Source organism: Gorilla gorilla, chromosome 2, assembly GCF_029281585.2.
Source record: "Gorilla gorilla gorilla isolate KB3781 chromosome 2, NHGRI_mGorGor1-v2.1_pri, whole genome shotgun sequence".
Taxonomy (NCBI): domain Eukaryota; kingdom Metazoa; phylum Chordata; class Mammalia; order Primates; family Hominidae; genus Gorilla; species Gorilla gorilla.
This window is the reverse complement of record NC_086017.1, coordinates 135,888,237-135,915,192: the sequence shown is the minus strand read 5'-3', so window position 1 is coordinate 135,915,192 and position 26,956 is coordinate 135,888,237. Positions and strand designations below refer to the sequence as shown.

The 26,956-nt window shown below is 46.2% G+C and overlaps 1 protein-coding gene across 2 annotated transcripts in view; it reads left to right on the top strand.

The window, feature by feature from the left end:
* Positions 1–578: 578 nt before the first annotated feature.
* HEG1 (heart development protein with EGF like domains 1) overlaps positions 579–26,956 on the top strand; it is a 90,184-nt gene continuing 63,806 nt past the window's right edge. The window contains exon 1 of one of the 2 annotated variants that reach the window (XM_055383846.2): positions 579–1,085. In XM_055383846.2, coding sequence (XP_055239821.2) covers positions 770–1,085 — 316 coding nt within the window. In that variant the 5' untranslated portion in view covers positions 579–769. The remainder of the gene's footprint in view (positions 1,086–26,956) is intronic. The other variant, XM_019024399.4, reaches the window with a different exon arrangement.

Genomic DNA, 26,956 nt, shown 5'->3' with positions numbered 1-26,956 from the left:
CTCTGGTGTGAGCCAAAGGCAGTGGTCGGATGGGAACGGCATCCAAGCTTGAGAGGGCGTGGGGGATACTCGGATTCTCGCGTTGGCTGGAGGGTGAGGTGTTAGGTTTGGCAAACACGAGCTCATCACCAGCCCTGGGGCCTGGAGAAGGGGAGGTGGGGGTGGGAGTGGGGACACTTCAAATCAGTAACGGCGGTGACAGCGCGGGCTGGGTACCAGGGGACCGTTCCCTTTCTCTCTCCTATCAAAGCACTTGGGATAATCTAGTCTGGTGCTAATCACATTACCCAGGACCTGCTTTTCACCTACTTCTTGTGCGTTTAAGGAGTTGGGAAAGTGGTGCCCGATTCAGAAGACTCTGGAGCATGTGTGTGACAAAAGTTGCAGCACCGTGGCTCCGCTGACCTCATCCCGCTGTCCCGGGCCGGGCCGCTCTCCAGGCGCCGGGCCCCAGCCCCCTTCCTGCCCTCTCCCCGCCCCCGGGCCCGCCGCGCGGGGCCGGTGATGTCAACTGAGGAGGAGCCGCCCGCCAGCCAGCGACCCGCCCGGGCTAATTAGCATGTAGCGGCGCCGCGGGCCGCCTCCGCCCAGCCAGCCCGGCCCCCGGCAGCCCTCCCGCGGCTCCCGACAACTTTTGAGGCGGGGAGCGCGCTCGCAGCCTCACTCCGCTCACTTCCCCGGCCCCGCGCGGCCCCCGCCGCCCGCTGCCCGCTGCCCGCTGCCCTCGCCCCGCGCGCCGGGCATGTGAGCGCGGGCGGGCGCCGTCACCATGGCCTCGCCGCGCGCCTCGCGGTGGCCGCCGCCGCTCCTGCTGCTGTTGCTGCCGCTGCTGCTGCTGCCGCCGGCGGCCCCCGGAACGCGGGACCCGCCGCCTTCCCCGGCTCGCCGCGCGCTGAGCCTGGCGCCCCTCGCGGGAGCGGGGCTGGAGCTGCAGCTGGAGCGCCGCCCGGAGCGCGAGCCGCCGCCCACGCCGCCCCGGGAGCGCCGCGGGCCCGCGACCCCCGGCCCCAGCTACAGGGCCCCTGAGCCAGGCGCCGCGACACAGCGGGGGCCCTCCGGCCGGGCCCCCAGAGGCGGGAGCGCGGGTGAGTGAGAGCCGGGAACCTGGCGCCTGGCCAGTCTGTGCTGGGGGCGTGGGCGCGCCCGGGGCTGCATCCCCAGCCGTAGGCCCCTCCGCGCGGCGCGACCCAGGGTGGGGGCTCCTTGCCCGGCGTGTGCGGGACCCTGAGGGTCGGCGGGTAGGGAGGGACGCTTTCGCAGTTGGCTGGACTGAGGGGTGTGACCATCCCGTTCTCCTCCAACCCTTTGGAAGAAAACTTATTTCCTATGGGGTACCCTGTATCTCTTCCACCCCACTTTAAAAAAAATGGAAAGGAAAGGGAAAAAGACTCCAAAGCATCTCGCCCACCTCCGATATCTGGCCAGCCGGTCCCCAGTTTCATTTTTTCCGCTATACAGAACTGGCCTCTCCAGGTACGGGGCTCGACTTTCTCATCTAAATAACTGATTTTTAAGGGGTTCTAGGACGGGATATTGTAAAGGACAAAGGATGTACGTAGTTCGAAGCAAAACGCTCTACTGGTTCGACTTAAAAGCAAAGGAACGCGGTTGGGGTTGCATGGTTGAACCCCTGCAAGGCACAGCCTGATACAGGACCATCCCTGAGCCTCCTCCCTCCCCTTTCCTTTCCCAATGAACTGTTGCTCCGTGGTAGCCACCAACTGTCCCACGCAGAGAGAAGGAACTGACCTCTTCTCCCTGCTACCTTTGTGTCCAGTTCTTTCTTATGATCTGGAAAAATATGCCACATACTGAGTGGAATTCTAACCATAATACCATTATGACCTTGGGACTGCTGTCTCTTTGCGCTCACTTTCTCCATCTGTGAAATGGAAGTGATAATCCCTGTTCCTTCTAGCCTCCTAGTGATGATGTGACAAAATGAAAGTAAAAATAAATGGAAAGTGCTTTGAACAAAGTCAGCAACGTGGTGGTGTTAGCCTTTGCCTTCCTGTGAGTGACACAGGGCATATGCTCTGTCCGGGCTATTCAAATAAGCTGGGTTGCTTGCAACACTGGACATTGATTTGGAGTTTCCCTGAAAGTTGAGTTTTTTGTCTGCATAATTGACAATTCATTTAAGTTTCTCGTATCATGCAGACTTTCTGGCACGTGAATTAGCTTGCTTCCTCCAACCTAGAGCTGCTTCTTAGAGTTAAATAAGAAAAAGTTTGGATTTTTAAAAATCAAGTTCTCCTGTTAAAAACTCAATTTCATATTCAACAGTATTCCCATTATCGCAAAATGCCTTATTTTGTGAATTTTTAAATCACTGGCATAAGATTGAGAAACCGAGGAACAGTAAGAAAAGGGAGAGGAGAGATAAGCTTCTGAAGACGTGTAGGAGACACATCCCGGAGTGACTGTGACTTTAGATTACTTACAGCATACGCTGTTTCGCTAACTTCCACGGGAAGGAATCAAGAACATAAAACAACATATTTCCCGACTTTCTCCAACTAGAAAAGTAACTGAGGAACACTGTGTAGTATTTTGTGAGTTTTTCTAAACAGAAGGTGAACTGCAGAGAATTGAGAACATTTCAGAGGAGACACCCAAGAGCCGAAGGCAGATTTCTCTGGGTAGTAGTCAGGCTGTCTTAGCTGAATGGCCTCCATCTTGTTAGGGGATAGGTGGGAGGGACACTGACTTGCAGGGGCCCTGGCTGGATGGGGCAGGCACATGAGTCTCTTTCCTTCTCTTAGGGGCGGGATCTCTAGAGAGAGGTAGGTATTACAGGTATTACAGAGAGGTAGGGACAGTGGAGGCAGCTAGCTTAGAGGACTCAGCTGGTAAGAATTGGGGCCTTATGTGACCCAAACATCCCTCACAGGTGTGGCAGGTAACACTGCTGGTCTTGGTTTTGTGGCTTTCCCAGTTTGATTCCTTTGCAGAGGTGAGTGATGGAGGCTTCAGGTATATGAGGTACTGGAAGGAATACATGTGAGAATCCCAGAAAGCAGCGAGAGAGTAGTTGGAATAGTGTACACCTTCTCTTACCTAAGTAGGTTCTCTTGGTCTCCTGGTGCCCCACAGACACCACCCAAGGAGTGCCTCCTCTTCAGTGGCTCAAAGGCCCAATCTCTGAAGGAATGTTAGGAAGGTGCGATTAGAGGAGATAAAATGAACACCTGTTGAAGCTGCTAGAAGCTACTCATACGGCCAAGGATCTAGGCATGACCTGTGCTTGTTTTTCTGGTAGTGGCTCAAACAGTATCATTTAGGGGTAAAAAAGAAACAGCACATAAGAAAACCAGTGTTCAGTGATTTCAGTGAGTCTGAGTTTTCTAATAACCAGGATTGGGAGCCTTTTGGATGGGTCCTCATGTATCACTAGATGCTATCACTCATTTCACAAGGCAGCAAGGTCTCAATGCTGAGAGGGCCTCCACAGGTCCTCCAGTCCGCAATGTGTCCCATGCAAATGTCTGCCCCTCCAGCACCCCTGACAGATGGTCATCCCGGCTCTCCCTCAGCATTTTTGTGTTTGGGGAGGCACCATGCTACTGTCACTAACAAGCCCTGAGTCTTACAAGTAACGTGCTCCATTTGGTTGTTGGGGAAGCTGCCTGCAGGCCTTTCGTGCCATGGGGATGCTGGTAGTCAGGGCCTGGCCCCTGGGACTTCCAAATACACTGATGTCAGCAGCAAGGGCCACAGATGTCCTTTTCTTCCCTGTGGGCCATTTCCAGCTCTTCTCTTCCTGGCAGAGTTCAACTTCTCACTGCTGAGTAACCGCGTTTGCATTCCATTATGTGGATTGTTTGCCTGTATTAAGACTGTAAGTCCCTGGAGAGCAGCTCCCTGTTTATATAGCCATTGTTAAGCTTTTGCGCCCACCCGTCACCCTGCTGGCTGTTCAGCTGATGTTTATTGCTGGTGTTTCAGCCAGTGGTGACAAGATGCTGAGACCTAGAGGTTTTCTTTTTCTGCGTGTGTTTTTCTACCACTCAGGACTTCTGAGCCACAGTTCTAAGCTGAATGCAAAGTTTATATGCCTTAATTTTGTGATCCATATGCTATGCTTTAATTGTGAGATCTGCAGATGAGAGGGAGAGAAGGCTTAAATCATAATGAAAATCAATGCAGAAGGAAAGAACTTTCCCACCCAAAGGGGAAATGACGCTGAGTAGCTGAGCAGCCAGCCCGAGAAATAATAATCTTAGAAAAATGCAGCTCCCTAGAGGAAAGGAAGCGCTTTGAGCTGAGCCCCTTCTGAGCTGTTAAATAGCTGTCGCCTGAATTGCTCTAACTTTGTGGGCCAACTTCGTCATTTAGCTTGGCTGCTGGGAGAACCATTACAAGGTGCAGCGGGCAAGAGGCAGCCCCTCAGGGAAGGGAGAGTGGCTTCCCTCCAGAAGGCGGCTACCTCACTCCTGGCGGAGGCTTGGGGTGGTGGTAGTGGGGATTCCTGAGAAGCCTGTTTGCTTTGATGGAGGGTGTCCCAAATAGAAGGGCGGGAGGCGGGAGGGGGAAAGGGACTCTCCGTGGTGCATGAGTGTTTAAAAGCCACATCCTTTTTACCTTGCAAGAACCCTTTTATTGCTTTCCTCAGCCTGTGTGCACATGCTGAACTGTTATGTTTTGCCAGAGACCCGAATGGTGTGGACTGAGGGAGACTGAAAGGTATTTGCTGCCCAGCTGGGCAGTTTCTGCATCCTTGTCCTGGAGGCTGGGGAAGGAGCCTCTGCCCTCCTGGTGATCCCTCCTGCCTTCCAGCAGCCCTGCCCAGCTGGCTGAAAACAGTGTTCCTGAATTTAACTTGTCCTTGTCCAGAGACACTCAGAAAGAAAGCAAAGAACAGATGGCAGTTGTGGTTTTGTTAGCCACTTACTGCCTTCTTCAGTGGCTTCCCTCTGTCTCCAGCGTCCTTTTTGTATGAATGGGAGGTTTCAGCTGCAGTAAATGTTCTCTTCCAAGAATCCTGGGGAGGCAACAAGGAAGGAACTAGTTTTGGGGTCTGACTTTTGACTCCCTGGCCTTTGAGCACCTATGTGTGGTCGGTGCCTTCACACTCCTTATCCATTTAACCCTCAAAACAAGCCTGCGAGGGATGTTATTTGCCTTTTACAGTTCTGGAAACAGTAGCCTGGAGAGGTTAGATCACACGGTAAATGGAGGCGGCAGGATTTTAATAGATTTTGACCAAATCCATGTGCTTGTCCCACAATATCAGGAGGTCTCAGTTTTCTCATCTGTAAAATGGGGTACCAGTTGTCCTAGATCTCTAAGCTCCTCTCCTGCTCATCATTCTTCTTCCTCCCTCCCTCCATTCCTTGCTCTTGCTTTTTTGTAGAGATTAGGGGCCAGCATTGGCGTGGGGAAAATATGAGGAGATGGCAGTGGCAATGAGGACACCTACTGAGTAAAAATTTTTTAAAAATTTTGTTTGAAATTACCTGAGACAAGACCACAAGTCTTTAAAATGACATTTTATATAGAGATTGTAAATTATGCCCTACTCATATGCCAATCCATAGGTTATTGATGCCAGAGGTTGCTGCATTAATTATAAGCCAAGCTGAAATGAATTGGTGACTTTCTTAATGGGCCCTCTCCTGGGAACGTGGAGCAGTGGCTGACATGGTGAGGCAGTTGTTATGAATACCTGCCCAGTAGGAGGTGAGGTTAAATGGTACTCCATGCAGATGCTGTCAAATTGCTTTCATTTGAACATCTATGCTCTCTTCGACCCACTCACCATTCATCGGGCATAGACAGAAACAAAGACGTTTCTATCCTGTTTTTTCACTCTTCTTTTGTTGGAGTGTGGCAGATGCCTCTATTTGTGTCACATTGGACTGATTTGTAAATCAAGATATATTTACAGAAGCCTTGCTATGTGGAAGAGCCGTGTGAGGTGATGAGGTTGCAGTGCATGTCTGTGATGCCCCCAGGGAACATTCAGTCTTGTTGGAGCACACACATCAAGATTGTAAAAAGCGAAATAACGATGCATGAGTGATTCACAACTGAAGAAATGCCACAGGAGATCATACTGACCAAAGGAATGGTGAGGGTGGAAATGGGCTGCTGCATGCAGACGTGGAGACCACTGGGGGCTGGATAGTCCAGGGAGACTTCAGTGGGAAAGGGGGGAGTTGATTTAACTTTGAAAGTTGACTGGGATGTGGATAGACAGAGAGGTGGAGGATGGGCTGGGCACGATGGCTCACGCCTGTAATCTCAGCACTTTGGGAGGCCAAGGCGGGTGGATCACTTGAGGTCAGGAGTTCCAGACCAGCCTGGCCAACATGGTGAAACCCTGTCTCTACTCAAAATACAAAAATTAGCTGGGCATGGTGGCATGTGCCTGTAATCCCAGCTACTCAGGAGGCTGAGGCATGAGAATCGCTTGAACCTGGGAGCCGGAGGTTGCAGTTAGCCGAGAGTGCACCACTAGACTCTAGCTTGGGCAACAAAGTGAGACTTCATCTCAAAAAAAAAAAAAAGAGAGGTGGTGGATGAATGGCATCCACAAAATCCCAAATATTGAAAAGCCCAAGACTTTTCAAAATGGAGGTGATCAACAGTCAGTAAGGCTGGAGAAAAGGACTTAAAGAGGCCAGTTAGGCTCCCAAATCAACTAGTCATTGAAGACAAGACTGGAAAGGAGGATTAGACCTGATTGTGGAGGGCTTTAGAGGCCTGTTAAGGTGTTTGTTTTCATTCCCATCCACACCAAGGAGCCCCTGATGGCTTCTGAACAGGGAAAGCATAATTAGCTTGTTCATTTCTGCTTGGAGCTGGGGCCTCATAGATGAACCACATACATATCTGCCCTCACTACAGCCCCGTAGTTGTTTAAGAGACACTGGAATGCTGGTGGGCATTGTGTTGATGTGTTGGGAGGAAAGACTGAGGACAGAGCATGGGTTAGAGTGGAGGTAGTGGAAATTGAAAGGGAGAGATGCAAGGGCCACTTAAAAGAGTAAGGCTGGAGTACTAGACTGCCTGGCCACGGGGATGACGGGACAGAATGGAGAGGAGCTCTTTGCTTTTAAAGGGGCTCCTTCAGTTTCAGCCGTTCAGTGTAAAGACTGCATGTCCCCTTGGAAGTATTCTGTGGATGGTTGAGAATGTGCAACTGAACTAGAGGGAGGCCGGGGCCAGATTCAGCCCTGAGGGGCAGTAGTTAAAGCCACAGAGGAAGAGGAAATCAGCTCCAGTCAGGTGGAGAACATCCAGTGTGGATAGTGGGGAGGAAGGGATGCCAGCCCGGCATGAGGGCGCAATGAGAGGTGGGGGTGGCTTGCAGGTTGGCTGTGGATTGGCAGATAATCTGAATGTAGCATGGTTTATGCATCATATGTGGAGGTCTGTGAAGGTCCATGTAAGTTAACATATTTCTGCTTTCTGTCTTGATTTGTCCTCTCATCTGGAAACTATCCAAGTTAAAAGGCAGAGGGAGACTGGGGAGAATGAGGTCTGGGGAAGGGCCTCTGGCCTCCATTCTGAACTGTTTAGTGGGACTCCTAAAAGTGCAGGAAGAAGCCTGCCTACCATATGATAGGCATGGAAGGCCTGTCTGTGGCAAAGTTTGATGGTGAAATAAAAGAGGAAAATCAGAGAGAATCAGAATCCTTGATTCTTATCCCCTAACCCTGTGTCAACTCCTGCCTCTTCCCATGTCGGCAGTTAGCAACAACATGCACCTAGTTCCTTAAGCTAGAAGCCTAGAAGTCACCCTCCATTCCTCTCCTTTCCTCACCCACTACCGTGATTCTTTTTTGGCAACTCCAGGTGATCCTGTTTCCAGAATACATGGTGAATCTGCTCTCTTCCTCCCCACTGCTCTTTTCTGTTGTTTGCATCCACTTATGCTCTCTCTCTAATCTGTACTCACAGAAGCCAGAGTGATCTTCTTAAAATGTAACTCAGGTCACCTTACTCGGAGGCTTAACACCCTCAAAGAGCTTTGCATTGTACTTAGAATAAAATCCAGACCCCCTAAATTGGAATATGAGGCCTGCAGGATCTGACTGGCCACCTCTCTCACGCTCTCTTGCTCTGCTCCCCACTTACACCAGACAGTTGTTAATACATGCCAAACTCATTCCTGTCTTGGAGACTTGGCACATGGCATCCCCCTGCCTATAGCAGCAAGAGCCTTCCAGGCAGGGGGAGCAGCCAGGGCAGATGATCTAAGGCAGGACCCAGCTTGCCTTGTCTCAGGATTGGCAAGAAGGAAGGCCAGGGTGTCTGGATCACCCAGGGCCGTGAGGACCATGGTAAGGAGGTCGATTTTCCTCTAGGTGCCGTGGAGGGTCCTGCAGCAGGGTCTGCCCCACCACATGGTATGGGGCTCTGGTTGCAAGGTCTCTTAAGGAGCTGGAAAGACCGTCTGCAAAGTCTACAGAGGCTATGAAAAATGGACAGTTTCCTTTTGCTTAATATTTTAGCTCTGAGGTACTTGAACTTCATTCTAGCTTTCGTGTCATGTAAACGTTTTTGAGGAAAGCTTACAGGTCAGATGGCATGGCAGGCAGACAAGACTGCAATCCCAATTCCTGGGATGTCTCGGGGGACTTGAGGGAGGATCTGACCTCACTGAAGACCCTGAATAACAGGAGCCCCCATCTATCTGTGCAGAGAAGGTGCTGAAGGCAAAGAAATGGATTTGATAAGTTGACAAGTTTCTTCTTAATGTCTCTGATAGGCTGGGAAATGAAGACGGGGGAGGAAGAAAAGTGACAAGAAGAGGGCAGAGGCCAAGGTCAAGCTCTTCAGGTGGCCCTGCAGTTCCACCTTGGAACTGAAGAATCAAATTGGAGGAAGGAGTAGCAAGAGGCAGGAGAGAGACACCTGCTTGTCATCTGGAGGGAGGTTCCTAGTGCAGGGCTGTGACTAGTGATTATCATATGTTGGGCTAGAATTGAAAACCACTCCATTTTCCTTTTCGGGTGATAGGAGATGGAAACAGCTTCAACTTGGGGACGGGTTTCACTCCTGCAGCCTCCCTGGCCACCAGGACCTTTATTATGGCCATGTGGTGAGACTTTTTCAGGGATCATCTTTTGCCAGGGTGTAGACGAGAGCCCTGCTGGTGTTGCAGTCACAGGCCACAGAGGTCCCGGCTTGGAAGGGTCAGACAGTCTCAATTCAAACCCTAGCAGTGCCACTTGCCAGCTGTAGGACTGTGGTAGGTTATTTATCCTCTCTGTGCGGTCAGTTTATCATCTGTCAAATGGGCTATTAATAGAAAGAGCCCTGCTCAGAATGGAGAAGTGCAGCATAACACCTGTAAAGTAGACGGCTTGATGCCTGGGCAAGAGAGCTCTAGAAATGCTAGCAATGATGATGCTACTGAAACCAGTGCCCATTTACACTGGTCATTGTGTTGACAGCAACCCTCCCATCGCACCTTGCCTTCCAGGCATTTTACTGGACAGTGGGCAAGCTCCCTGCCTAGGGTTCAAGTCCATGTTCCAAAGACCTCTGTTAACTGGTCTTCCCCTCGTTGGACCCCTGCCAACCTCACCCCTTGGTATCCCTAGAACTCTCTCTTGCTTCTTAGCCTTAAACATGGAGAGGAAAGAGCCAACTTTCATGATTTGAAGTCAGAAAAACCAAGTGCAACAGCCGTCACCTGTGGTCATCTGAGGAGACCAGATGAACACATAGAAAGCTATTAGGATTGAATAAAAGCAGTATGCCAGGTGTGACCACAAAATAAGAAGCCTTTGAAAATCAGTCACACTTGGACCTCTGTGGTCAATGAGTGTTCTTCAAATCAGAACCTTTGGGGGTTATCAATACGTGCTTCACAAGTGTTTGAAGGAGTTGAGAGCCACCTTCAGAGTGTGTGTGTGAGCCACATGAGCAACTCCCTTGTGTTTCTTGCAGCAAACCTCCTGGATTGAAAATGGGGTTACGGATCTCTATCTACTGCATCTTTCATCAGATTGTCTTTGAAGTTTTGTGTTTCCAAAATAATCCAACATCATTATCAAGGGATGGAAATGTATCATTATTCAGGAAACTCAAGAGAACAATATTCTGCAGGCTCTATTGAAAACTAGCCAGTTGGGTCGGGCACAGTGGCTCACACTTGTAAACCCAGCACTTTGGGAGCTGAGGCAGGAGAATTGCTTGAGGCCAGGCATTCAAGACCAGCCTAGGCAACATAGTGAGACCTCATCTGTATAATTAAATATATATATATATATATATATATATATATTTGTGTGTGTGTGTGTGTTTGTGTGTGTGTATGTGTATATATATACACATATACATATATATGAAAAAAGAAAAGTAGCAAATTTTAGAAAATGGTTTGAGCAATAACAGTATTGATGGAATAAGTATTGTCTTATTGGGACCTCTTTGAAGAGGACCATACTCACTTGGGTAGGGGAATTCTTGTGGTTTGTTAGGAATTATTTCTAGTACAGTCATGCTTTATGGTAATGGAGTGCTACTGGCTGTAGCTGCTGGCAGAGTTGGGGAGAGATGCCGTGGAGCTCTGGCGGGGGTTGGAGGAACTGTGCTTAACCCCTTCTGCTTTCTGCCTCTGTGGCATTGGATAGCTGCCTAATGTCCCTAGGCCTTAATTTCCTCATATTAAAAATGAGGATAATAAAGACTTTCCTGCTCCTAACAAGGTTTTTGAGGAGGAGCAAATATAATTATGACTGTGAAAGCACTTGTAACTGGACAGAGCAATGTTTTAGTTGTGATATAGTGAACTGGCCATGACCTTGGGCAAGTCGTTTAACTTCTGTACCTGCTTCCATATATGTAAAATGGAGACGATAACTGTTTTGTTGACTTCAGTGTTGTTGGAAGGATGAATGGAGCTGATCCACATGGACACGCTTTGTAAACATGCATGTGCTGTGTACGTGTTAGTCATGAATGCTTCCCGGGAACACATCAGGCGTTATGTCTCTAAGAGAGTCAGGCATCAGGAAGAGGTAGACATGGAAGGATGAGTGGAAAATTGGAGAGGAGTTGGAGAAAGGGAGAACATTGCTGAGAAATCTCAATAGCCTTTTCAGTTGTTCGTCTCTGTCCTGTCATCTGTCTGTGATTGCCATGGCTAACGCTTTCCCATCTCTTCTGCCTCCCACCAGGTGGGATGTCCTTCACAGCTCTACCCTTGACCTTCTGCCTCCCCCTCGGTTCAGTGAACATTTATGGAGCACCTGCTATGAGCCACAGTCTTTCATAAGAGACCTAGGATTGCCAGAGAATAAGCTAGAATTGTGTAACAAGATAAAATAGTCCAGAGGGAGAGAGTTGTCTCTGGGGAATACTTCTTGGAAGGGGTGATCTCTGAGCTGATTTTGCCAGGAGGCCGAGGGGAAGGAAGTAGGACAGTCTAGGTAGAGAGAACTGCGGGACAAAGGCAGTTCCCTGTTTTCTCCGAGTGGGTGCTTCCAACTACAGTCCAGTTCTGTGCCTTCAGCCATCTGCCAGCATTCACACAGGTTTAGTGAGCTTCACTTTAAACCAACAGGTAACAGTTATAAATGCAAACACATCATCTCTTCCTCCTCTAAGACCTGACCTCCCTTTGCTTGCTAATGGTCCCACTACTCTCCCAATAATGCACTCAAACCATCATCTTCATCTCTTGCCACCTTTTCTTACTTACATGAAATCAGTATGGACTCCTCTCTCTCCCTTCCTCCCATCCTTGCTTCCTCCCTTTCTTCTAAATCGTATCAGAGCGCTGAATTCCATTTGGACAGTGAGTTACATAGGACATCAAGATGTCATATCCCTGTTTGTGTCAGGAAATTGCAGTTTGGATCCCAGTGTCCTTAGTGAGACATCCCCGAAGCCCACAAGGAGGAAGCCTAGCTCTGTCCTTTCTGGCTTTTGCTTTCAGTACATGTTACCGTTTCTCTGGAGCGCTCAGTCTTAGTTTTGCTCTTTCTTATTTCATTCTTTCTCTATTTCTGTATTTTTTTTAAACTGGATTTTCATTGCAGTCAGACGGACCTGGGTTTGGATCCAGTTTTACTATTTGCTGTGTAACCTTGGACAAATTACTTAATCTCACTATACCTCAGTTTCCTTATCAGAAAAGTAGGGATAATAACGGGAGGACCTCATAAGGCTGTCGTGAGGATGGATTGAGACAGTCTATGTGAAATGCTTAGCACAGTGGCTGGCATGGAGTGGATGCTACCTATGTTTTGGCTGCAATATAACAATAATAATCATTACTATTGTCCTGCTCTGGTATGTCTTTTGAAAAAAATCCTTAACTTTATTTCTTTTTGTCTTATTTCTCTTTTCAGCCCCCTTCCTTTCTACCTCTTTCTCTGTTTTATCTTTCTTAAATGGCTATGGCATACAACTGATTTTTTAAAATACTGGTTATATTTGAATAGAATGTCAGGTTTCCTAATCTTGATTTACAAAATGCATTAGCAGACTTTACATTTCTCCCTTAACTAGATTTTAGCTTCTCCCCTCAGAGGCCCTGGAGCTCCCTCCCATCAGCCAGGACAGGCCTCAGAGCCCTTGGTGCTGAAACATCACTCCACGGCTCCATTTTCTAGCAGTCGTCAACGCTCCAGACAAATGATGTTTCTATGATTTCCTCAGAGTCCTGGGCCACTTCACAGAGGTCTGTCGAGTAAATTAACTGCAGAGCTTCTGAAAGTCAGCCGCCAGCTGTGTGGACACCGGGGCCCGGGCCCAGGCCGAGCTGCCCAGTGTGCACACCCCTGGGAGCAGGCCCGTTTCCTCCCGCCCCTCCTGCGCCCGCCTCTCCCCCCTCTTCCTCCTCGGAACCAGGATGTTTTTCCTTGCCTTTTTATTGTTTCGCTAACCTGGCAGGTCTCCTTTGGTGGAGCCCTGCCACCCAGCTTCCTCTCTGGGTGTGATCAAATGTGACGGTGACAACACAGGAGACCCGGAGGCCCGCACCACCCCGCTGGCACCCTTGGCCTTTGCGTCCAGAGGGGACTGGGAGCTACCAGCTTCAACTTCTTTCTGGAAACTCCCCCTTTACCAAAGAGCCTCCTCTTCAGCCACTGTGTTGGATGTTTATTTGTCAAAGGATGAGAGGGGCAAAGAAAATGGAGGCAGCAAGGAAGGTGCCCCTAGAAACAAGGTAGACCCCCTTTCCTCCCTGCAGAAAGCCTTTTTGTTCACTTATTTAACCAACTGGGAATCTTCTGACCTTTGACCCTAGGACTTTTCCTCAAGGCCTTGGAAAAAAAAAAACCTATAGAATTATTTTTAAAGCAAAGAGCTTGAGGTCACTCCAATGTCCTTCATCTTTCACTCCTGCTGGGATAGGCTGTATCCCTCCTTCATGCCCGAGGCCACCTCAGAGCCAGTTCTATTTCTGGAAGGCTGACCCTGACTTGGGAGCTCCAGGCCAGGCCTCCCCTGGATCTGGGTTCAGTCCAGCAGACGTCTGTCACCCAGAGAGAATGCTCAGCTGAACAAGAGCCGACCCCTCACAGGGAGGGGAGGTAGATTTTACTTTCTTCATCGCTAGAGCGCTTGCAGGGGAAGCGTTTTAAAAATCTGATCGTCAAATCTCATGTCCAGCACTTTCCAATGTGCTTGATTTTTCTTAGGGCTGCTTCTTTCAGAGCAAGAACAAGGAAGGAAACGAAACTCCCTGAGAGCCCTGGACAGTCCAGATCGAGGGCTGAGTCTTTTGTTCACACAAACTCATTTGGCTTCTAAACGTCCTCCACCCAAAATCATTACATCCGCAGCAGCATTTCAAAACACAGCCCAGAGTGGCCTCGCTGAGTGGGCGGCTGCTTTTCTGGGGAGGCTGCAGCCACCTTCCCACAGGCCCCCAAGGTTCTTGCATGTCCCAGAATATCCCGCTGCTGGCCACCGGCCTGAAATCCCCCTCATCCGGAGGACCCTTGGGGGAAGGTATGAGGCAAAGAGGGCCTGCAGGGGAAGGGCCCCTGCTATCTGAAGGGGACTGGGACTGGCAGCCGTGGAAGGGAGGATGAGTTTCTAATCCTAACCTTGCCCCTTCCAAACTCCCAGGCACAGTCTCAGTGTCTACCCCTGGGGGGCCCTTTCTCACACCCCAGAAGCATCACAGGGACTTATTAACATGGTCCAGCTCTCCTGGAACTCCTTGAGGTAGATTCTATACCTGATTCATCCGTGTAACCCTCACAGTGTCTTGCTTATGGTTGGTGCTCAGTAAATACATACTTTTTTATTTTTATTTTTTTTTGAGACAGAGTCTTGCTCTGTCACCCAGGCTGGAGTGCAGTGGCATGATCTCGGCTCACTGAAACCTCCACCTCCCAGGTTCAAACGATTCTTGTACCTCAGCCTCCTGAGTAGCTGAGAGTACAGACATGTGCCACCATGCCTGGCTAATTTTTGTAGTTTTAATACAGACAGGGTTTTGCCATGTTGGCCAGGCTGGTCTCGAACTCCTAACCTCAAGTGATCCACCCGCCTCGGCCTCCCAAATTGCTGGGATTACAGGCATGAGCCACTGCGCTTGGCCTAGTAAATACATACATTTCTTATTGTAGTAAAATATGCACAACATAAAATTTACCATTTTAACCATTTTTAAGTATACAGTTCAGTGGCATTGAGTACAATCACAATGTTGTTGCAATCATTGTCACCATCTGTTTACTGAAATTTTTCATCATCCCAAATAGAAACTCATTAAATAATAACTTCTTGTTCCTCCCTGCTTCCAGCCCCTGATAACCTTTATTCCACTTTCTGTCTCTGTAATTTTGCCTATTCTTGATACCTCATGAAAGTGGAATCATGTAATATTTGTCCTTTTGTGACTGGCTTATTTCACTTACCATCATGTTTTTAGGGTTTACCCATGTTGTAGCATGTGTTAGAATTTCCCTCATTTTGAAGGCTGAATAATATCCCATTGTACGTATATACCACATTTTGTTTATCCTTTCATCTACTGATAGACAGCTGGGTTGCTTTCATCTTTTAGCTGTTGTGAATAATCCTGCTATGAAAATGGGTGCATAAGTGTCTGTTTGAGTTCCTGCTTTCAATTCTTTTGGATATAGACCCAGAAGTGGGATTGCTGGATCAACTCATAACTCTTAAGGTTTTGAGGAACCGCCATACTGTTTTCCACAGTGGCTGTACCATCTTACATTCCCACCAGCACTGCGGGAGTGTTCTGAGTTCTCCATATCCTCAACAGCATTTCTTTTCCATTCTTCCTTTTTGATAATAGCCTTCCTAATGGGTATGAAAGTAAATATTTTTTGAATTTATAAATGCTACTCATTGGTGTATTGCAGATTTGAAACTGTTACCATACCTCTTGGACCTCAGTCCTGTGAAGGTCAGGTTAGTTGGTTGCTATGGTCCCTAAGGGTAGTGGTCACCTTTGGAGAGGGATGGGGGCACCAGAGACAATCCAGGTAACTTTGGCCAGAATGAAGGATGTAAAGCAGTATGGATGCTAGTCAGTAGAGCTTGCCACACGCCAGAAATCAGTATAGCAAGAGCTTCTCTCTGCTCAATCTTCACTGGTTTTCATTTGAAAGTGGTCAGTTAGGAAAGACACTGGAATGAAGGAGCTGGGCTCTAGTCTCTGCTCTGCCACCTATTTTCTGGGTTAACCTGGGCAGGTAACTTCTGTACTGAGCCTCAGTCTCCACTTCTGTAAAATAGGGCAAGAATTACCCTCCTGCCTGCCACTCAGAGGGTCAGAATCTAAAGGGATAATTTAGGCCATGAAATTATCCTGTGAAAAGTGCTTTGTCGATTGTAAAATGCATGGGAATTTTTTTCTTAATTTGATCTGTGGGAAGAGAAGCACAGATTCATTCTCCTGGAAAGGACCTGTGAACAGTAGTCTGCCCCTCTTCAGTCTGTGGCCGTCCATCATACTCAAAGGGGAATTTTAAAGGAGGGTGCTAAAAGTCCTTTAAAAAAAAAAACAGTCTGTTTTCTCCCCTCCCTGTGTGAACAATTAAATTTTAGGAAAATGTTTTAAAATGACAAAGAAACCCACTCTCATAGGTATAAGGATCCATTGCTGGTATCTAAGACAATGTTATATTTTCATTTGATTGTGGTCCACCAGTCCCCAAATTGAGGATCCCAGGAATGCTCTACCGGGGAGGCAGGAACGGGCAATTCCACAGCTGGGCATCAGTGTCTTATGGTTCTAGAACCGCTCCCTTTTGAGCAATATGACCTTCATCTTTCTTCTACCAGGCGACACCCTAGAAAGACCTAGGGACTTTCTGTAGGGCTGGTCTCACTGCCTTCCTCTTCACTGGCTCCTACCTTTAATTTCATCCTATCCTTCCCTTGTCATCTGCGTCTCTGTCACTGGCTCTTCTCCTGTCTCTACTTCAAGTTTTCCCGGGAATCAGTCCTTGATCCTTGATTTTTCCCTTCGTATGTCATATCCTGTCCTTTCTCCTAATCAACAGTCCCAAATCTTTAATTGTCTGCCAGACATTTTCCCTTGGAAGTTGTAACATCACCCCAAACGTCACATATCAAAAACAGACTTTTCTTGTTCCTCAAGCTCATTCTCCATTATGGCTCCACTCTTTCTCTCTTATTCTTTTCGTTATGCGTAAAAATCCTCTCTGAGTTAGAAGCTGATCTAGAAGTCCTCTTGCTCAGTCTTCCAGCTAATAATGTGCAGCTGTTGTCAAATCAAGTCTGTCTGATTCCAAAGCCTGTGTGATAGGCACCATTTCATTCCTCTTAGAGAGAAACAAGGTCAGCACAGTTGTGTTTCAAGCTGCAGTTTGGCTTTTTGTGGGGGACTTGTTTTTTTTTTGTTGTTTTTTTTTTTTTTTGGCTCTGTTCTTCTGGCCAGTGCCTTAAAGCCTCATGGAATAAGCTGGAGTGTGATGGAATGAGCCCTAGGTTCAGACTGTGTCTGTACTGCTATTGAGTGCGTGACCTGGAACAATCACTTAATCTTTCTGACCCTCAGTTTCCCCATGTGCTATATGAGGATAATAATACCCGCTTGACAGGGTATTAATGAGATAATGCATGTGAAAATGTTTAGCACGTGGTAAGCCCTAAATAGATGTTAGTGAAATCTGAATCCAAATGGAGGGAAAAGAAAATAAAGGGCTTGTTCTTCAATTGTGTGCCCCAGAAGCTTGTAGCTGGCAGCGCTTGTCATTTGGCCCGCTGCGGGGGTTGAGGCTGAGGTGTGGGGGTGGGGTGGACCCTCCAGGAGGAAATTACCTCTTTGGATAACACAGCACACTCCCTGTATGCTCTTACTCACTCCACTGCTCAGAAACAATGCAAACTGAAAAGCCCCAAATCACTGTCAGGGAGTGGGGGGTGGCAAGGAGTTGACTCTGTAGCAGCTGCTAATTAGGAAATCCTATTCTTGGGCTGTGCTAGCATCCCTGATGATGCTGGTTCACAAACAGATGTTTTGGAACATTAAGACGCTACAGAAGTGGAAGTTGTCAATTAGGAGGAAAAAAAAACAGGCAAAGCAAGCAATAAAACGCTCTTGTTAATTTAATCTCCATTCATGGTACGAGGGAAAGTTATGGCCCAGCACAGGGGGCTAAGTACAGAGGGAAGGATGGTATTTTCAGCTCAAAAGATACCTGAGAAATGGGATGTCTAATCTCCAATATGAGGAGGGTTGGTGTGAATGGGGTTTGAATGATTATCTCTGACCATCTGCGAAGCTGGCCTGGGTGAGGTGCACAGCACCAGCCTACTGAGCCTCCAGGGTGCCCCCTCCCACCCCATGAATGTCTGAGGGGGCACAGCCTCTTCTTCTTACTCCTGACTTCATTGGGCCCAGGCTCTGAAGCTTGAGGAATCCCATCTCCTTTCCATTTCTCCAGGGCTGTTTCTCTTCTCCACCAAGAATAAGAGCAGGTTCTTTGACACCTCACCCTCCATGTGGCAGGTTTATTCCAAATTACTCTCCTACTCAGGGTGTACACAGGTGCTGAATAGGGAGCCATGCCCTAAACAGAATTCATCCACAGTGGCCCTGATGAACTCAGGGCTTCAGAAAGGATCAGTCATTGGACTTCAGTACATATTTTAGCATTTGACCCATTGTCCCCGCTGAGATGCCACCTGGAATGGTGTAAAGCGCTTGGATGTTCATAGTCAAACAAGACCTCCAGTGGCAGTAGGGGTGGGCTGGGGGTGTTGCCTGCTCCAGCTGTGTGGTTTATTAATCCCTTTCCAAGGAAGAGTTAGTAGGCAATAAGAGAGATAGAGGGGTACCCGGCGTTCAATAGGGGACAGTGGGATATTGTTCTTTTGGGGTACCAGGCCAGTGACTTCAAGAGCTTGCTGTGCTGGAGGTGGTCCCAGGTCTCACCCTGTGCGTCCTAAGCTCTCCCTATACCTCCTAGGAGAGGTGTCGTGGAGTGGAATTCAGCGAGGCCCGAACTGTTCCTGCAGCCATTTGTCTAGCCTCAGTGCTTTTGTCAGAGTGGATTCCTAGCTTCCAAGAGGGCTTGGGAGCCTGGGGCCGCTCTGGTATGGGCTGTGGTCCACTACCTGAAGAAGGGTTAGGACACTGAGCTTTGATTGATTAGCAGTGCCTGCCAAGGTCATCCACCCAAATCTATTTCTTAAAAGTTGACAACCCTAAATCCATTTAATAGCTATGACATATGTAGCATTCACTGTGTACCAGGCACTCTTTCTAAGCTCTTACATGTCTACATTCCATTGGTTTTCACAACAACCCAGTGAGGGAGATACTGTTAATATCCTCATTTTACAGAAGGCAAGCTGGGGCGTGAAGCAATTAAGGATCTCACTTAAGATCATAGGGTATGAAAGAGGTGGAGCCAGAAGTCTAACCTACGTGGTCTGACTTGAACCACAGTCTGTGCATTCCCCCCCTGCCTCTCTTATTAAGAATTGAATTTCTAGAGACACGGAAAGCAGTAGTTTCTCACCAGTGCAGGCGACTTTGGTGCCCGCTGACTAAGGAGAAGTGGAGGTGTAACCACAGAAGGCAGGTCTTTGGGGCCAGCAGGGCCCAGCAGTGGCTGCACTAACCAAGGGTGTATTTGGTGTCTAGCTGCTCTGCAGAGGTGGTCATGGGCTACCAGTTATGGCCATGACTGTTACTGAGAGTAGTTAGGCATCCAGGGGCAGAGCAGCTGAGGCACAAGGAAACTCATCAGTCTTTCAGCTATGCCATCAAAAGCCACTCACATGCTTACGTTATGTTTCAGAAATGTCACTGGAACTCCTACCTACACACTTTGTTAGTAGCAAGTTGCATGAGCCAACTTTCTATTAAAGGTCTACAGACTTCACCTACCTTAGGAGACCATCTGGGGACCCCAGAAAGCCCATTCCTAAGTGGCTTCTCCAGGTCCGTAGACCTGGGATCCTTTTATCAAGATACTAACCATTTTTGTTCTTTTTCTTAGGAGACAATTTGTCATAGATATATTTTTAATAACATGGAATCATATGATACATACTATTTTATAATTTATGTTTGCATTTGACAGTATAGTGTGAGCATAATACATAAGAAAAACTGTATCAACAATGTGTTTTGGTCAGTCCTTTAAAATGTTATCTCATAATTAAGTTAACCACCTCCCTATTGTAGAAATTTAGGTTGTTTCCACTTTTCATTATTATAAATAATTCTGTGATAAACTTCCTTATACCCGAAACTTTGCACACTTCCTAATAATTTCCATAGAACTGATTTCCAGAAATGGAATTCTTGGGCCAAAATATATGCCTATTTTTAATGCTTTTGCAATGGATTGCCAAATTCCTCACCAAAAGGACTGTGTTAATTGTATTTTTACCAATATCGTATGAAAGTACCTGTGATGACATTAGATATTATTCTTAAGTCTTTGCCAATTTGATACACAAAAATACACAAGAAATGTAAAAGGTCTTTTCTAGTTTGGGTTTGTATTTCCATGCTTTTCAACAATGCTTTCATGTATTTATTCTCCACTTATATATTTCCTTTTGTGAATTGCACATTCATGTTCTTTGTCTACGAGGGGTACATCTTAGGGATTTGAAAAAGTTCTTTGTGTGTTAAGGATGCTAAACATTTTTATCAGGCACTGCAGACATTTACCCTTGTTTCTCATTCAACTTTTTGCAAATATAGCTTTTATTTTTATCAGACTTATACATAGTTTGAAAATCAAATAGATTGTATAAGACTGTAATAAAAACTCTGACCACTCCTATTATCATCATTTTCTGTTCCCCAGAATTAACCATTCTCAACCCTTTTAACTGATTATCTTAGTCATTTTTTCCATATCTCTAACCTGCTTATGTTGCTATTTATTGATTTTTTTTTTAATTTTGGTTTTAGACAGTATTCACTGATTTCTCTCTATGACAATTTTGTATCATTCCAAGCTCTGCCAGTTTGGAAGTGACACACTCCATTTCTTTTTTTTTTTTTTTTTTGAGACAGGGTCTTGCTTTGTCATCGAGGCTAGAGTGCAGTGGCACCATCATAGCTCACTGCAGCCTTGACCTCCTAGGCTCAAGCAGTCCTCCCACCGTAGCCTCCCAAGTAGCTGCAACTACAGGCATGTGCCACCATGCCTGGTTAATTTTTTTTTATTTTGTAGAGACAGAATCTCTACTTGAGGCCCAGGCTGGCCTCAAGTAATCCTCCCACCTCAGCCTCCCAAAGTGCTGAGATTACAGACATGAGCCACCATGCCAGGCCTCTATTTCTATTCTTTAGAGAGGTATTTTAAATGCATTTTTCACAGAACTCAAAGTTACGCTTCTCCTATGCAACATGATTCCAATTATCCCATGCCAGACTTATGAACTATTGTTATCCAGGATTTGTTCCAACTTGTTTTATTAATTTCTCAAATGAGAAATTATTGTTATTATTTCATAAATTCAGTGTTCCTTTAGATTTATTCACACATGTATTTTTTTTCCTCATTATATTGCCTTGCATCTGATATCTTTCATTAAGAATTGTTTTTCTTCTGCTTGAAAGATATTTGTTATAATTTACTGTAGTAGAAATGGTTGAAAAACTCAATTTTGACTGAACGTGTTTTTATTTGATAGTCTGAAGATGTTTCTCAAAGATAGCTTTGCTGAATATACGATTATAGTTTTCTCTCTCAGCACGTTGAAAATATTTATCCACTGTCTTTTGGCTTCCATTGTCACTGTTGAGAAATCAGCTGTAATTGTCACCTTGTATAGATGATTTGCCATTTTTTTCCCCTCTGGTTGCTTTTAAGACCTACTCTTAGTCTGTGGTTTTTGTGCAGTTTCACTATGATAGAGGTATATGTTTCGTTTTTAATTTACTCTAAGGAGCCTCCTTAGAATGAAGATTTATAGTTCTCATTAGTTTGGGAAATTTTCCAGCCATTACCTTTTAAAATATTACCACTTCTGTAAGCCCCACACTTTGTGAGGCTGAGGTGGGCAGATCACCTGAGGTCAGGAGTTTGAGACCAGCCTGGCCAACAGGGTGAAACCCCATCTCTACTAAAAATACAAAAAAAATTAACCAGGTGTGGTGGCACACCTGTAATCCCAGCTACTCAGGAGGCTGAGGCATGAGAATTGCTTGAACCCAGGAGGTGGAGGCTGCAGTGAGCTGAGATGTACTCCAGCCTGGGTGACAGAGTGAGACTCTGTCTCAAATAAAAAAATAAAAATTAAATAAATATTTACACTTCTACTTTCTCTGTTTTCTCCTCCTAAACTCCAATCAGTTGTGTGCTGGACTTTCTCACTCTTTTTGTCTCTTAACCTCTTTTTCATATTTTCTGTTTTTTAATCTCATTTTGGGCATTCTGTTATCATTTATTTTCTAATTCATTTTTTTTTCTTTTGAGATGGTCCCACTCTGTTGTCCAAGCTGGAGTGCAGTGGCACAATCACAGTTCACTGCAAGCTCCATGTCTCGGGCTCAAGCAATCCTTCCACCTCAGCCTTCCAAGTAGCTGGGACCACCGGTATGCACCACCACACCCAGCTAATTTTGTTTTTTTTTTATAGAGACAAGGTCTCACTATGTTGCCCAGGCTGGTCTTGAACTCGTGGGCTCAAGTGATCCTCCTGCCTTGGTCTCCCAAAGTGCTAGAATTACAGGCATGAGCCACCATGCCTAGTGAATTATAATTATTTTCTAATTCTCACTTTGGCCATATCTAATCTGCTGTTGAGTTTTTTAAATTTCAATTATTACTTTTTTTATTTCTAGAATTTCCATCTAGCTTTCTTTCAAATATTTTGGGTTATTATTTATAGTCTCTTTTTAAAAAAATTTTTTCTAATGTAATTCTGTATACTTCTTTGTCTGGTAATTCTAGCATTTGAAGTCTTTGCTTGTCTAATTTGTTGGCAATTGTTTAACAAGCGAAGACTTCAACTACTAGAATTATCAGACAAAGAGGTATGGATGTCTTGTTTCCTCATGGATGCCTCGTTTTCTCATGTATTTTGTGATTTTTGACTGTGGTTTCTTATTCCTTAGAATGTTATCAATAAATGATAAAAACTGGTTTGAAGGTATGTTTATCTAGAGAGCATTTGTATTTGTGTCTACACAATACAGGTACCTGGAGGCACTATCCATCAGGACCGCCCCTGCCCCATTATTAACAGGATGTGTGTGTATTGGAGATATAATTTACATCAGTGGTCCCCAACCTTTTTGGCACCAGGGACTGGTTTCATGGAAGACAATTTTTCCACGGATAGGGCGGGGTGGGGTGGGCCGGGGGTTGGGATGAAACTCTTCCACCTCAGATCATATCAGGCATTAGATTCTCATACGGAGCATGCAACCTAGATCTTTCGCACATGCGCAGTTCACAATAATGTTCTTGCTCATTTGAGAATCTGATGCCACTGCTGATCTGTCAGGAGGCGGAGCTGAGGCGGAGCTAAGGCGGTAATGCTCGCTCGCCCACTGCTCACCTCCTCCTGTGCAGCCTGGTTCCTAATAGCCCGTGGACCGCTACCAGTCCATGTCCTGGGTTTGGAGGTCCCTGATTTACATGCCATAAAGTTTACCCTTTGAAAGTATACAATTCGGTGGGTTTTAGTACATTCCCAGGATTCAGGACCACTCGTAAATACATCCTCAGTTTAGACCACAGAGGTAATGTGACATACAGCACACCTATACGAGGGCTAGCTTTATGGTTATATATACTCGAGTGAGATTTATTTTTTCTTTCACTTGAAACAAAGATTGAAGGGCCAGGTTTCCTTGCTGTGCCCTTCTGCGGGGCCGGTTTGTTTCTATTTGCCTTACACCCAAGGCATAGCTGTGTAAAGTCCCAGCTTTACACAGTGGTTTCCTGTTGGATTCCCTCCTTGAGAATTGTGGCTCCCATCTCCTGATTCTTGGCAGCCATCAGAACAGAAATTCAAGGTCACAAATGTTGAACAGGTGCCTCCGGGGCAGCTGCCAGCCTCAACATTAGCTCACTTCTCTGAATTCCTAGTCATGGTTCATTTTTGGCCTCAGATTTGATTATTTACTTACTTGCCAGCTCAGCAGTGCTTTTAGAAATTTTTTTAAAAAAATATTTTATTCAGCATTTTGAGTTGTTTATAGTGGCAGGGTTATGGAGGATACTGCAGGACTGTTGTCTACCTTTTAGTTTTGTTTATGGTGTGCATTTTTTCTTTCTTACATCTTTAGTCACCCCTCTAGGAAGAGAGAGCAGGTCAGTGTGGGTCCTGCCCTGTCTGCATGTGGCCATTCTTTTCCCCTCGGAGACTGCACTGGAGTTCCCTGAGCTGAATGGGCTCTGGGACTTCCAATCCTGGTCCTTGGAGAGGAAGGGAACAAAGCTGCTTCCTCAAAGGCCCCACCACACTCGCCAATGGCTGAGTCTCACCTTGTCTGAAGGTTGTAATGGAGCCAAGTTCATTGCCTTCCCTTTGCTCAGAGCTGGCCAGCTTTGGGGCATGGGTTTTGAGTCCCTTCTGCTTCCCCACAATCACTTCTCTCTGTCTTCCTTGGAGAATAATGTCTCATTGTGCACAGTTAGCCAAGAGGAGACAGAAAGCATCCTCAGACCTTTCACCTCCTCCCAGGAGACCAGCTTGCCTTCGCAGCTCCCAGAGGTAGAACAAAGGGACCTGCCCTGTGGGCCACTGTTGTCTGTAACCCCAGTCTCTCAAGTTGAACTTACAGGCCTTGCGGCTGCCCCTGGAAACGCCCTTCCACATCCCATTTCTAGCTGCATGTGGGTCTTGCCTGTCTGGAACTGGGCCCCAGAGGAGCCCAGAGGCATGGCAACTTCCCTCCCCCTCCAGGAAGCCTCTGTTAATTATCACCCACAGGAAACAGAACAGGAGGCATAAAAACAGTTATCTCTAGGGATTTGGGGAGGAAGTGATTCCCTCAGGAAAGTTTGTTAGAATGTCTTCTGGAAGTTTTTTATAATCATCACCCCCTAACCCCAAATAAGTGAGCCACTGCTTCTAGAAGGAGTGAATCAGAGTGGAGAAATGTTCAGAACCATTGATCTAGAACTGCACTGGCAAGTGATGCAGCCACCAGCCATGTGTGGTTGATGCAGCCACCAGCCACGTGTGGCTATGGAGCTCTTGAGACGTGGCTCCTAAAACATTCACTGGATTTTAAATGTTTAATACCAAAAAAGGAATATAAAATATCTCAATATTTTTATATCAGTTACATATTGAAGTGATAATCTTTTGGATATGTTGAGTGAAATAAAATATTAATATTGAAATTAATTTCACATTTTTTAATTTAAAAAATGCAGCTACTAGAAAATTTAAAGTGTACACATGTGGATTGTGTTTGTGACTCAGTATCTCTTAGGCAGCACTGATCTGAAAGATAACTTGTTCCGTGTGTATGTGTGTGTGCGTGTGTGTGTGTGCGTGTGTGTGTGTGTATGCATGCCTGTGTGTGTATGTGTTTAAGTGTATGTGTGTGTGTGTATATGTGTATGTGTGCATGTGTATGTGTGTGTATGTGTGCCTGTGTGTGTATGTGTGTGTGTGGGGGGTATATGTGGGTGTGTGTGTGTGTGTATGTATGTATGTATGTGTGTGTGTGTGTGGTATTTAGATACAAACTGTAGGTTCTACCTGCAGCCTCTACTTGTCCGATGGTTTGCCATTTTTGTTTGATTCATATAAATCGAAGTGATTCCATTCATCCCCACAGAGGTTTCTCACCAATGCCCACAGTCCCCATTCCCAAACAGAAAGAGAAATAACATTTCCAAGTGGGGAAAATTAAATGGTTTTTTCAGAGAGTCACGTAATCAGCGACAACTTCATGTGGCCCTGTCCTCACCCTTGCTCAGTGTCCCTCAATTGGCACCCATATTTGATATTGGATTCCATATTAGTTTGGATGTATGGGGAAAGGACAGTGTTCTCAGAATGCTGTTTGGTTTTGGTACTATTTTTTAGGGGCCTGGCACCCAGCAGTGACCCAGCACTCAGCAGTGGCCCAGCTTTGGCTTCTAAGCAGTGGCCAGGTTGGGTGCAGACTTTTCCAGAGTAACAGGGCAGCTTTCTTGGACCTGACTTGGGCATCCCACGCACCTGCTCTGACCCTGAACCTCCTGCCTTGACAAATGGCATTTGATGCTACGCATGACTTCCTTTTGCCCAATTTAACCCCCAACTTTAACTTCATCCTCAGAACATTTTTAACTAATACCCTCTTTGCCACCATCTTGGGTGTTATGGAAGTTAACTATCATTTAAATATATTTTCTGACTAATATAAATATATTCCTAATATACAGGCTTCAAGTAACAGTCCATACTCAACAGCATTATTTTGTCAGCACTCCCAACTGGAAACCATTCTCCTCTCCACCATTTTCCCTTCCAGCTGAGCACAGCTGGCGAGTGAGGGGCCTGAGTTTGGAGCAGGCTGCCTGGCCCTCCTGCTTTTTGACTGTGCGACTTGGGCAAGATGCATGACCTCCCCCACCCTCCATGCCTCCTTTGCTTCCTATGTAAAATGGGAAGTATAAGAGGACCTGTCTTCATCTTTGTGCAATGCTTGAATGAATACACATCAGGCATCTACGTCTGCTACCTACCTCTGTGCATATTTACTGTTATTATTATTTTTCACAAAATGAGATCATTACATATAAAGTCTATTTGAAGCATGCTGTTTTAATTCAACAATCCCTGAAGAATATCTTTATTTTATAGCACCAATTCAGTGACCACATAGTTTTCTTTCTTGTGGATACTGTCTACTGTAACTGATTTAATTGATAACCTGCTGAAGGAGTTTTAGGTTTGTTCTTTCTTTTCCTCTTTCTACTGTAAACAATGCTGTAATGAACATCTATGCAGCTAAATCTTTGTCCACATTCTTGAGTATCTCCTTCAGATAAATTCAATTTGGAATTGTTGCCTCAAACCCATTCACATCACACAAGTTTTAGTAATATTGCCAGAATCTTCATGTTTTATCAGAATTGCGCATTACAGCTCCCACCTGCAAGAGTAGGTGTCAGGGTCAAGGGCTGCCAGCTTTTATAATAGCTTCCTACCACCCACCCCAGAAGGCACAGTTAGCAACTTTGGCGAATATGAGATGCTTCTTGCCTTTTGCTTACATCCAATCTTCCTCCTCCAATCCCCTCTCTGACCCTGCACAGGTGCCAGAGGTTCAGTTGCTCTTCCATGAGCCCCATGTTGATCTCTTTCTATCAATAAATTTCCATCATTTATTCTATGCACAATGAAATTTAATCCTGTATTATATTGTTGCTTCATAATTCCTTCCTCTGAATTATAAGAATAATGAATATGGGAAAAAAAGAAAGGTGAAATTATTATTTTTTAAGATGGAGTTTCACTCTTGTTGGCCAGGCTGGAGTGCAATGGCACGTTCTTGGCTCACCGCAACCTCTGCCTCTTGGGTTCAAGTGATTCTCCTGCCTCAGCCTCCCTA